At 37.5% G+C, this 13,340-nt stretch overlaps 1 protein-coding gene across 9 annotated transcripts in view; it reads right to left on the reverse strand.

Moving 5' to 3' along the window:
- Positions 1 to 676: 676 nt before the first annotated feature.
- Positions 677 to 13,340, reverse strand: part of ANKHD1 (ankyrin repeat and KH domain containing 1) — a 165,294-nt gene continuing 152,630 nt past the window's right edge. For 4 of the 9 annotated variants that reach the window (XM_087891231.1, XM_034411661.3, XM_034411666.3 and 1 more), the window contains 5 exons: positions 7,442 to 7,615; positions 5,713 to 5,964; positions 4,001 to 4,176; positions 2,956 to 3,120; positions 677 to 1,199 (listed from right to left, as the gene is read on the reverse strand). In XM_087891231.1, coding sequence (XP_087747357.1) covers positions 1,140 to 1,199; positions 2,956 to 3,120; positions 4,001 to 4,176; positions 5,713 to 5,964; positions 7,442 to 7,615 — 827 coding nt within the window. In that variant the 3' untranslated portion in view covers positions 677 to 1,139. The remainder of the gene's footprint in view (positions 1,200 to 2,955; positions 3,121 to 4,000; positions 4,177 to 5,712; positions 5,965 to 7,441; positions 7,616 to 13,340) is intronic. The other 5 variants (XM_034411667.3, XM_034411665.3, XM_034411663.3 and 2 more) reach the window with 3 other exon arrangements.

Here is a 13,340-nt window from a genome sequence, read left to right on the forward strand (position 1 = left end):
CATAGAAGATACTGTTGCACAAAAAATAGTTTATGCTGCCAGTTCAGATTAAAGTTTAGATTGTTTCCCTATGCAGGATCAGATACTTTAGATGTGCCTATCTTTTAAACTGTGTTGAGTACAAAAATGTTTTTTTATTATATTATCATATTCTCGAAATCTAACATTGTGATTACTTTTGCCATGGCAGTCTTGCAGCTACATGGAATTCACTGTAAAATGGATTGCATCATGTCTGTGTAAACATTGTGTAATGGTCTACATGTAATAAAACGGACTGAGCTTTTTAAAAAGATGAATATGAGAAATATTTTAAAATAATTGTCATTTTACTTCATTTCAAAAGCACCTTAATCTGAAATATTTCAGTGTTCTGAATACCTGTTTATTCATCTTTTCCTGATGAATATAACATTGCTTTCATTAGAATTATGCTATTAAACAGGGACTTTTGCATATATTTTACTCATAGTTCAATCTGATGGCCTCATTTAGCAAGATCCATAGTTGTTAATATAATTAACAGTGATGAATTGAGGAAAACCTTTAAAAAATTTGCAAATATTATACTAATTTATCCAGGTTAAAAAAGTAAAATGTTTTAATTCTCAGATTTAAATTCAATACCACTGGGTATTACCATTCAATCAATATATTAAGATTAGTACACAAAATCTTGTAATGTTCATCTTTTTATTGAATATTCAGGTAAATATTTCACATTAATACAGGCTACATAAAGTAGAGCCACTATACGACATGAAATTTACTCAACATTTTCCTTTTAAGTATGTAAACAATTATACATGTATTTACCACCCTAAAAGGTTGAAATCATGTAATCACCTAGTTCTCTGTTGCATACAAGTAGCATTCAGTAGTGTTTAGCCAAAAGCACTAGCTTTATCCGATTTGAGTTCAAAATGGCTAAACTAACTGGAGAACAGAATCAGCTGAATAGGTAACTCATTTTGTTCTTATAACAATGGGCTAACAAGTTTCCCTTGTAACAGCCCACAGTGGAAAAAATAGTTTAGTTAGGCACATTAAAAAAAATCCCAAATTCTTCCAAGGTCAGAGACTTCTCCAAAGAAAGTTTTAAAAAAAGTAAAAGAAAAGGAAATATAGGCCCTCCTAGATTAGTTGACATATTTGAGGTGCATGTTTCCAATGTGAGGTGCCCAGGTACCAGGCCAAATCTACAATGGGAAAAACAACATAAAACGAGAGTATTAATTTCATGGAATACTTGGAACAACACTGCATTAATTAAAGAAAATTACATTTAGAAGATCCCAAATCTAAGCACCTAGCTTAATTAAGCTCGATTCCAATTCAAATTTCCAAGGAAATGCTATGAATACAGTGTAGTTAATAATTTAAGACATTTGAAAAAGTAGAACACATCTTCTTGGCAAGATAGAACAATGTGGGATAGATATCACACCAACATATAGATCTGCAGTTGGCTGATCAACTGCACTCAGCATGTGGTTCTCAAAGAAAAAAACTTCTAAGTGTAGCGAAGCATGAAGTAGGGATTCTCAAGGTTCTGCCCATTAACATTTTCATAAATAAAGATGAAGGAACAGAAGGGGAACTTCTGCAAATTGCAGAAACAAATTGCATATGACACAAAGCTGGGGGAACTGCTAACACTTTGGAAGATCAACTCAAGATTCAGAAGGATCTTGACAGACTTGCATATTGGGCCCTATTCAACAAGATGCAACTCAATGGCAAGGTAAGTAAGGTCAATTTTCACTTAGGCAGGAAAAACCAAATGCACAGGTACAGGATAAGATAGCACCTGGCTTAACAGCCTATGAGAGGGATCTGTGTGTCCTGATGCAGCACTGCTTAAGTATGAGTCAGCAGTGTGCTGTAGCTGTCAAAAAAAACTAATGCAGTTCTAGGCTGCGTCAACAGAGGGATAACATCAAGATCATGCAAGGTGATAGTACTATATCACACTGGTGGGGCCATATTTGGAATACTGCATCCAGATCTCATCAGCACAATACAAAAAAGGTACCGAGGCTCTAGAAAAAGTGCAGAGAAGAGCAAAAAAGATGATAAAGGGTCTGGGGGATAAATCTATGAGAAATGGTTAAAGGAACTAGATATTTTTAGCTTAACAAAGACAAGGCTGAGGGGAGACATGATAACAGCCTTCCAATACTTGAACAGCTGCAACAGGAAAGAGAGGGTTGATTTATTCTCCACAGCACTTGTGAGTAGGACAAGAAGCAATGAGTGAAAGTTTGTCAAGGGAGAACCAATTTGGAAATTTGAAGGAATTTCCTGACAATAAGAACTATTACGCACTAGAATAGCTTGCCTCCCAAAGTTTTGAGTGCTCACTTGCTAGAGACTTTCAAGAAAAAATTGGACAACCATTTGTCCGAGATGGTTAAAGAACTCCTTTCTTGGGCAGGAGGTTGTATTAGAAGACTTCTAAACCTTTGATACTATGAAAAGTGACCAGAATTTAGAAACCTAATCATCATAAAGTAATATTTCACTTTTAAGTAGTTTCTACCAGCTGTTACCCTTTAGTGTGACTTGATTTTAAGAGGTCATGGCTTTCAGTAATTTATCCAGAAATCTAATTTGAATAATCACATTGGAATGATCTAAGATGTGTGTGCGCGCACGCACATGCATGCCTTTGAGTCAGGTTTGATTCTTCGTGACTACCTGGACCAGTCCCTGTAGTTTCCTTGGCAAGTTTTCAGAACTGGTTTGGCAATGCCTGCTTCCTAAGCTTGACAGAGAGGGACTGGTGCAAGGCCACCAAACTGGCATTGTGTATAAAGTCTCTCAGTTTCTTATCTCATAGGCTCACATTTAATTTGTACTAATTTGCATGAGCTTGGAAAACAGAATCTCTGCTCTCATGTTCAATTTTATTATTTCAGGCAAAAGTTTGAACTTAAAAGATGATTACTGCACCTGCTGAGCATCAGTACATTCTGCTGAATTTTGAACAACCTTTATCATGGGATTCCATGCTGGATCTGGAGTATGAAGTCCATTGAAAAGAGGACCACCTGGTCCATCAGCAAGCTGAGGATGAGAGGGTATTATAGTGCCTCCATACATGGAAATTGGTAGGCCCTGGAACAGGAAAGGAGTAATAATTTACATCTAACAGGACAGAACCTGGCCTACAATTATTTATAAGTAGTAAGTAAAGATACAAAGATAGAAGCTTATTCCAAAGCATTTTCTATTTGTTGCAATACAACAGAATGAGACAATGGAAGAAGTCTGTAACATTCTAAAAGGTTAGGAAACATACAAAAAGGCATTAAGAATATTCCCCAGATTTTCATACAATTTAAAGATACATTTTAAACCTGTTTTGGATGGAGATACATTTTTCATATAGTGCCAATTTATTTTCATTTATGTAAAACTAATATAACTCAATAAAGTCCTGTTTATTTGGCTGATCCCCAAATTCCTTCCTCTAATCTAAGGTTCCAAAGCTTCCTTTGTAACTTAAATGTTATTTCTAATAATAATTTAAAGGGATTCTGGAGAATTGCAGCACTTTTGAGAACAGGACAGCAATGAATGGTCATTCCCCATCAATACATTCTTAAATACACACCTATTTTCCTGAGCATCCTTGCCCACTTTGGATTTGAATATTGCCTTTTCTTAGAATTAACTCATGTATCACTGACACCTGATTGCCCTTTTAAACTGGATTTAATAGCAACTATTCTGAGTGAAACAGAATAATACTGTATTATCTCTGTAAGTATAATGACTAGAGAAAAAGTTTAAAATTTATTTAGGTAATTGTGCAAGGATTTTGAAACTTTCAAATAAAGTGTCTGGGATAGAAAATTTCGATGAAAATACTCTTGCAAAAAGTATGGAAAGGAAATGAAACTTATTAACTCTACTGTAGAAATTTTGTAGAAAATGCAGCATGTATGTGAGAAAATATACATTAAAATACACTGAAAAATACACTAAAATGTACTTTAGAGAAATCCACAAAACTGTTTGGCATAGGCTGCTGGAAAATATTTGAGGGAGCCACTATTCCAGAATCATCTCTCTCCATTGGTTGATGTTGGGAAAAAGTGCCTGGATCAGAGAGTTGCTGATGCACTGCGTGATTTCCCATTACAGGCTGGGACCAACTGGATAGGCCTTCTAAAAAGATAAAAAAAGCACTTATTAAAAATTGGACAAATGCCTGGAAAATCCTTTTGTAGTTTCATCTCTAATCTTATTATGAAAATAGAACTGTCACTTTTTCCAGTCTTTGCCCAGAGAATTTCATACTAGCAGCTAAAAACAGCTTCTTTATTTTGCTAAATCAATGCAGTAATCTTTTCTGCCAAGGAGCACACATGCTACTTAAGAGACATAGTAATTTGTCTCTTTAGTGAAAATGTTTGCAGTAGTCAAGAAAAAAAATCCAGCTCTCAGCAGATAAATCTTTCATCATTTTACTTTATTGTACCTCAAAGAAACAATGTCTTCCTTCTTTTCCTATATCTAAAAATCCAAAATGTGTTTTTCTTTCCATCTCCCAAAGTCTTTTTCCTTGTGTCATCTTCAGTTGTGTGCTAACTTAAACAAGTGTACAATTACATTTCTTCATCCACCTCAGCAACTCTTTTTCTGAGGAACACTCCTCTATTCTCTTACAGGATATTTTACCACCTTTTTATACTTGGAAAGAGATGGTGCAAGTGAATATGATCAAGCCCTGCAAGATGATTAACATCTTTATTGTATCTTACAGTTACAGAAAAAGCTAAAAACCCTCAAGATATTTTTGGTTCTCTATGTATAAGTAGTCCTCAACTTACACTATTTCATTCAGTGACTGTTCAAAATTTACAATGGCACTGAAAAAAAATGACACATGTCCATTTTTCACACTTGCGATAATTGTGGCATCCTCATGATCATGTGATCAAAATTCAGGTGCTTGGCAACTGACTCATATTTAAGATGCTTGCAGTGTCCCAGGGTTATGTAATCGCCTTCGGCAACATTCTTTTTTAAATATTTTTTTTCGATTTTATACTTTTATTAGTTTATAGTATAAAATACAAAAATACAAAAACAAGTAATAGGAAAAATAGAAGGCAAAAGGAAGGGAAGAGTATAGAAAAGAAGGGAAAAGTAAGAAAAGGCGTTGACTTCTAACTCCCTCTGCTGCAATAAAATAAGATAGTAACATCAAAACTCAACTTTTTACTTTTACATAATAATATAAACTAGCCATATCTACAAACCTATCTAATTGGTAAACCTAAAATCAAAGTTTCATTTTTTCCACCTCAAGCACAAAGTCCAGAAGCGGTTTCCAAGTAGAAACAAAAGTAATTATCATTTTTTCTTTTATCAAATAAGTCAGTTTAGCCCTCTCTGCTAACTCCATTTGCAGTCATTCGTCCATTGTGGGGATCAAAGTGTCCCTCCATTTTTGTGCCTTTGGCAACATTCTGTCAAGCAAAGTCAATGTGGAAGCCCAATTTACTTAACAACCTTGTTACTAGCAGCAACTGAACAACTTAACAACTGTGACAAGAAAGATCATAAAATGGGACAAAACCCACTTAAGAAATTTCTTACTTAGCAACAGAAATTTTGGGCTCAATTTTGATTGTAAATTGAGGACTACTTGTATTAGTCTCCAAATTAGCTTTCTCTTCCTCTTAAATATGATCTCACCTGAAACATTGTTAACGCCAAATGACCAGATGCCACTGTGTCCGACAGGAGCTGTGAAGTTGCTTCCCAGGGGCATAGGGGTTACAGAACCTCCTTGCCTAATTCTAGCAAGTCGTTCTGTTCCAATAGGTGGTGGCACCTTTCGATCTTGACTTGTGCTCCCTGATTTTGGCTGTCCCAGATTAGAAGGTGCAGATACAGCTGAAAGAGGAGAAGATGATCCCGAGGAAACTGATGGAATAGGTGATTCACCTGATGGAAAAACAGTTCTCTTGCTTTATTAAATATGAAGGCTTATCTAGAATATTTAATTTTCTCCTTATGGGAAAGATATTAAAAACCCTTTTAATTCTAATTTAGTAGACATAAGGATAAACTGTTTAATGGATGGAACAGGTCTCCACAGTGCAATTCATTGTTAAAATAACAATGAATTGCATTTCTAAAGAGCCTTGGTGGTACAGCAGATTAAAGTGCTATTAACTAGCACCAGCTGTCTGCAATTACTGCAAGTTCGAATCTCACCAGGCTCAAGGTTGACTCAGCCTTCCATCCTTTTGAGGTAGGTAAAATGAAGACCCAGATTGTGGGGGCAATAAGATGACTTTGTATAAAAAAGAACACCGCTTGGGGGGGCCGAAAGCCCTACTAAGCAGTTATATACAAAAGTATGAAGGCTATTGCTTAACGCATTGTAAGCCGCCCTGAGTCTCCAGAGAAGGGCGGCATATAAATCGAACCAATAAATAAATAAATAAATAAAATAGCTTTTATTAAGCAATAAAGTTGTAGGAATTATTTCAGGGGTGGATAGCTTTTATGCTGCAGCCTATTTTTTGATTTAATTTCAATGCCAGTAGCAGATGGGGCTGTAGGCTAAGCTAGGCATAGACTCCCCTCCTCTTCTCAGCATTCACACCAATTCTTCATGATTGTGCATGGTGATATCAGATTTTAACCTCTCCTTAATTGGTCAGTGAATAATAACTGAGCAAAAACAGGAGAATAAGGAAGAGGTGGTTGCCAAGCCAGAGATTGCTTCAGATTCACCAGTTATTATATCTTTGATTATACATTCTTCAATGACAACAATATCTGAAGTGTGTTGATACTTGAGATTCAGTTCATAGGTTCAATGTATATATAACTTTAAGATTAAGTTTGCTCCAGTAGTAACTTACAAATTTGAAGGAAAAATCCATAGAATTGCCCATTGCTTTTAATTTTTAAAGCTTTAATTATCTTGCAAAAAAGGATAACTTAAGTAAACATATCCTTTATTTTTTTCAAAGACAATCTTTGAATAAAGGACTTTATTAAAATATTGTCTTTGAAAGAATAAAGGATATATTTAAATTATCCTTTTTTGCAGGATAATTAAAGCTTTAAAAACTAAAAGTGATGTGCAATTCTATGGATGTTTCCTTCAAATTTATAATTTACTATTAGAGTAACCAGTATAAGAAAAGTAATGCACTATCCCTTATTTTACTGCAGAGAAGGGTTTAGTACTACAAATTGTATATGGCAGAAAATACTAAGGGGAAACCTGAAACTATCCTTCATCTTAGCCCTTCAGTCTCATGCACAGTTCAGATTTAAGGATAACAGTTTAATTCTATTTAGAAATCTTCTGTCTTTTAGCTGCCAGTTTCCCTCATCAATCAAACAAAATCACACAATAAGTAAAAGGCTATATGAACAGACTCATAGGCTGAATTAGACAAACCATCAAAGCTCCTACATGAATTTGTAGCACTTGTCCAAGGATGGGGAGAAAAATGTTGCCTGTTAAAACTGGGAGTCCCAACAGGTCCTTGAAGATAAACCCGTGCTCCTTGAATGTTTGCAGAAAAACCTGCCATAGGTGTTGAAGAAGAGTTTGAGGAATTGCTGGATGGATCTAGAGAAAAGAAATCTAAAATTAGTTCAAGTATATTTGAGAAAATAAATCCAGAGATCAAGAATACGTTATCTGTTGTATAACTTACATGAAGTTCAGGAAAAAAATATTCAGAGAACACAACAAAAATCTTGGGACAGTGAGATGGGTGGCATACAAATTTAATCTCTCTCACTGAAATTTAATTAAATTATTTAAAGAGCTTTTAGAAAGATATTTAAGAAGCATCCTGCTCTGAATTGTTTATTACCAAATACTATATCCCTCAAGCTATATTTAAGATAAAAAAAGAAATATATGTATATAATACCAAACTCTACATGGCAAGCTAAAATACAAAAAATAAACTAGCATTCTCAAGTTTGTAGTCAAAATTCTAAAATAACCACTGATCTTGAGAAGACAGATATATGCAACTTGCAATTTTAATTTTTCTTCATAGTGGGACAGCAATATTAGATCTAACTGCAAATACTTTGATGCATACATTCACATTTGTTAGACTATATATTAATAAGTTAATAGAAATAATAATCTTACAGAGTGCATATAGAGAAAGATCAGCTCAAAATGGTACAGCAGACATTATTTCAGAAGCTGGGAGTTGCAACTCAACTTCCAATCTCACAAGGGACCACCAAAAGTAATCTAGTGAGCTCTGACATAATTGCAAGGAATGTGTCTATATTATTTGGCCTTTGAAAAAGGGGGATCACTGTGATTCAAAAAGGAAGACTGTGCATGATACACATACTATCTACTCATATACAAGGAATGACATAATTAATCAGGATCTATTAGATTTTAGGAACAATAATTATCTGTTTGCCTCTCACATGCTACTAGGAATGAAACACTGAGAACTTTCTACAAAGAGGACCTCAGTTTTGATATGTTGAAAGTATTAATTCCTGTTTCCTGTCCTTTCTCAAGATTTAGTTTGTGCCACTAAAATAACATGAGCTTACATAAGGCTTTGTGGCTGCACATACCAATATTGAGGAAAGTTTTAAGAGTCTGGCAGGACCCTGAGAGTTAGCAATTTCTTCAGTTCCAATACTGATATGGTGGGATAAACATAACAAATTAACCTCTGTAACAAAGATTGTGAGAATGCATAGAGTGGTTGAAGAACCAGAGTTATTGAAAATTAACTTGCAATTATTTTTCATGATCTTTGGGGATCATACATCAGAGGATAGCAAGCTTACATAATGGAATATATAATAAGATCAAGAGCAAATGTCTTTATGAAAGGAAACAGTAGTGCTTGTATGGACAGCTATATAATAGTGATAAATGAAAAAAGATGGAAAATTCCATACAGCTGCCTGGCAGATGTATTATGGTGATACACCTTTGGCAAAGGCAGCATGTATAATAGTTGCCTTTGAATGGCCCTTAAGCACAGACAGAAGGAACTAATGCATCAGAAGGTAACCTACTGATTTGTGTCCATAACCAAAGGAAAATAATAGGCAGAAATTAGTTTTCTAGTATGGTGCTATGACATGCAAAAAGATTTGATCTGACTAAAAAGGATATGATAAACATTTAAGTTGTGAAGCTTTTGTTGTACGTCATCTATACAATATGAGAAGGATAATTTCTTGGGTGATACACAAGAGGAGTCCAATTTGTGGAAAGAAAATTCAGCTCTGAGTCTTGATGACAGTTTGAAAAAATGGATCAAGCACAGGGTTCATTAATTTAGCAAATAAAATTGATTACTATCACCAAAAACATTTCATATCAAACCAACAGTGGTTATTACAGGCTGAAATGGCTTGGCGGTCTGCAGAATAAATAAACCGAAAACTCTAGAATCTGATTCACTTCAGAAATAAGGAATGTAACTTTCATGGTCCAGATCAAAGATTTAATGCCAAAGGTTGGGGAAAAAACTCAAAATTCTGACTTAAGGTAGACCCATGGATGATTTTCATGTATCTATAGTAAAGTTTTGAAAGTGGAGTGAAAAATGTCCTTGGAATCTTTTGAATGGTATAGTGCAAGTCTATATGGTCAACAAAGCTTTATGTTATCACATAACAGCTCTTGAATATATGTAATGATTTTATTGTGGCTATCTCTCTAGGTCCTTGTGTTGAGCAAAACAGTAACTGCAGATTCGTCAGGACCATCACAAAATCACTAGATTCTGATTATAAATATTGGTTAGTATTTGGGTAATTACACAAAAAGTCTGCTTGTAGAGACCTCAAGATTTGCCTATTTTTATATTTCCATCTGATCAAATCATTACTGATTCCCAGAAAAAATAAAATCATTATCCTAGAATTTCAAGAATATACAGTAATTGCTTTACATGTCCATTTTTAAATATTATTGTACTTTTTCCTCACACCAATGATTGGTTACTCTTCCTTTCTGAAAATCTATTTGCATTCAGTGGTTTTCTTGACATTTTATCAAAATTTCTGAGGGCTTCCTGCAACCCCTAATCTTATCCAGGGCAATTCTAACTCTGTGTTTACTAGAATACAGAAAATGACTGTCTGAAGCATAACAGTCTAGTGACATCTTTTCCAACTAACAAATCTTAATAATTTAAGCTCATGAAGGCCTTTCCATAAATTTGTTACTTAGAACAAATTTGTTAGTTAAAAAAGGGTCTTCCTTATTTGTCACCGTAAACTAATATGGTTCTATGAAAGTAGCTAGAAAACTAATTTTATTTTATTTTCTTGATGATCGTGTGGTAAAATATATATGTTTCCTCAAGATTTAAAATATCCAATTCCCACTTTAAAGCACACCTGCACACTCATTAAAAACAACAACAATGTATTGAACCATACCTTCGGTGATATCACTACCACCCTATAATCACTGAAGAGTAAATAACAAAGCAGACATTTGGACTTATTGTGAAATTCTATTTTCTGAGACTCACAAAGGGCATTTCACATTTTGGGCATCTTCTACTGGAAAGAGTAGGTGTGATCCACAACTGCCAGTTGTGCCAGTGGAAGGAACTATCCTGCCTCCCATAATCAGACTGGAAAAGCAGGATAGCCCCTCAATTCCACTGTCAAATCTTCTTTAAAAAATTCTATCTCAAAACATGACTGTGCAGGGAGTTTGAGGATAGCTGGCTAAAGCTTTAAAAAGAGTAAATAGGCTCATAGGGAAAAAAAATTCCAGGACAATTCCCAAATGTCCTACCTGTAGATATACAACTATGGCAGAAATTTTCTCTCTCCACATGTTTCTTGAAGCTGATCTTGGAAGAATAGCGGTGAGTCAAAATACCGCCTATGAAGCTCAAGAAACATTTTGGAACCAAGAAAGCACTCCCTAAACATCTTAAAAAGGAAAATCACTTTGGAAGGCAGCTATAGTTGCCATTTTCCTAAATATAAAAGCAGTATTAACCACTGGTGGCTATTTATCCATGATTTGATAGGACAGTACTAGACATAGTTAATTGCCTAGAAAAAGCAGATGTGGAAAGCTTAGTGTTCTCTGACTTTCTTGAAAAAAATATAAACATTGCTTCAGATTTCCCAAACTCTGGTGCCCTATCTAGAGAAAATTCAATATACTGTATTTTTCGGACTATAAGACGCACCTTAGTTTTTGGGAAGGAAAACAAGAAAAAAATAATTCTGCCTCTGCCTACCAGCATCAGGATCAGCAGCATCCTCACTTCCACTCGGATTTTGATAACGAGTAGCAGATCTTTTTATCCATTTAAAACAAACTCTATTGCTCTACGCGCGATAACTGGAGTGGGTGGGGTGGGGGATGATTTTCATAGGGGCAGAAGAGGGACTTGGCATCGAAGGCTCCACTCTCAAGATGCCCCCGTCTTCCTACCTATAGCTGTAGGCGTTGAAAGCCTGGCTTTCTCGCAGCAAGGCCTGATAGAGATGCAGCAGTTCAGTCCTCCTGGATGCTGCCATCTCGTAAACACAATGCCGGGCTTCCCGGCAAGCCCCCTGCGCCTTTGCTGCTTCGGTTGGAGCCTGATTCCGAAAGCGGCCCAGGGAAGCATGGAGGTCAGGACTCGTTTGGTGAAGCGGGCACTGTGCAGGAGGTGCAAGGCAAGGTACTGCCACCCGAAAACAATGTTGCCGCGATTTCCACCACCTGGAACTGCCCGAAAACACAATGCTCTTTTTTTTGCCTCTGCACGCCCGGTTTTTGGAATCAGGGAGGAAAGTGTTTTCAGGTGGTAGCACAGGGGGCGTAAGGCAAGGCTCTGCAAATTGCATTGGGAGGAAAAAGAGCATCGCCTCCATGCATCGCATTTTCCGGTGTTTTCCTCCCCGATTCCTTGATGCAATTCACAGTGCCGCATGCCCTCATGAAAACGCGCCGCCCATCTCCCAGCGTGCGGAGACCGAAAACACGATACTCGTTTTTGGCAATCCCCATCGCCTGGAAAGGTGATTTTCGGTCAGTTCCAGGCAACGGGGATTGCCAAAAATGAGCATCATGGAGGCAATGCTCTTTTTTCTCCCCAATTCCCCAATGCAATTCGCAGAGCCTCGTGCCCTCCTCCTCCTTTTCCGCAGACTGACTTTCTCTTTCCTCCTGGCCAGATCCGACTCCCGGGCAGAAGCTGACCGCCCTCCGCCTGGGTCGCCTGGAGAAGGGGCAGGCTGGGTGGCGAGCCAACTTGCCTTACATCTCTTGCGCAGAAGCGCCCGCTTCGTCAAATGAGTCCTGACCTCCGCACTTCCCGGGCCGCTTGCAGAATCAGGCTGCGACTGAGGCAACAAACTTGCAGAGCTTGCCTGGAAGCCCAGCACTGTGTTTACAAGATGGCAGCGCCCAGGAGGACTGAAGTGTTGGGTCTCTATCGGGCCTTGCTGCAAGAAAGCCAGGCTTTAAGTGCCTATGGCTATAGGTAGGAAGATGGGGGCGTCTCGAGTGGAGCCTTCGGTATCATGTCCCTCTTTTGCCCCCATGAAAATCATCCCCCACCCCACCCCGAGTTAAATGTGCATAGAGTGATATAGTTTGTTTTAAACGGATAAAAAGATCTGTGCTGCTCGTTATCAAAATCCGAATGGAAGTGAGGATCTCCGCTGCCTGGAACCACCGGAAAATGCAACGCGCGGAGGCTGACAACGTCCGAGGGGTGGGGGCCAGCAGGTGGGCGGGGCTACATTCGGTATATATGACGCACCCAGATTTTCACCCTCTTTTTTTTGGGGAAAAAGGTGCGTCTTATACTCCGAAAAATACAGTATATTACAGCCTATAACCGTAATGGCGGACCGGTGGCACACAGTGCCGTCTCTGTGGGCACGCGAGCTGTTGTCCCAGTTCAGCTGGTCGCCAGGTGCCGCGCATGTGCAGGGCGCATGCGGGAGGGCCGCGCACGCATGTGCGGGCCCCCCGTGCGCACGTTGCATTTTGGGGTTTCGGCCACACGCTTTGGGCACTTGGTCCAGAAAAGGTTAGCCATCACTGGCCTATAATAACCACATTCTTGTAAGTATGGTAATATTGAGCAAAAACACTCAAGAAGAGTGAAGTTCATCTCTGGCATGAAAGAATGGTTAGGAAGCAGGGCTGCTTTATCCATGTGAAAAATACCACTCTCCTCTAACAATTCAAACAATTTCTGGCTGGAAATAGAGTTTTACTTTACTTAACTGAACAAGTTGCCAAGGAATCCATTGGAGAATTCATGACTGTCAATGTTGATATTCCACAGAGAATATCTGTGTACTGGGGAAGCTTCAGA

This window comes from Pantherophis guttatus, chromosome 3 (assembly GCF_059756535.1).
Source record: "Pantherophis guttatus breed Tessera chromosome 3, ASM5975653v1, whole genome shotgun sequence".
NCBI classification, from domain to species: domain Eukaryota; kingdom Metazoa; phylum Chordata; class Lepidosauria; order Squamata; family Colubridae; genus Pantherophis; species Pantherophis guttatus.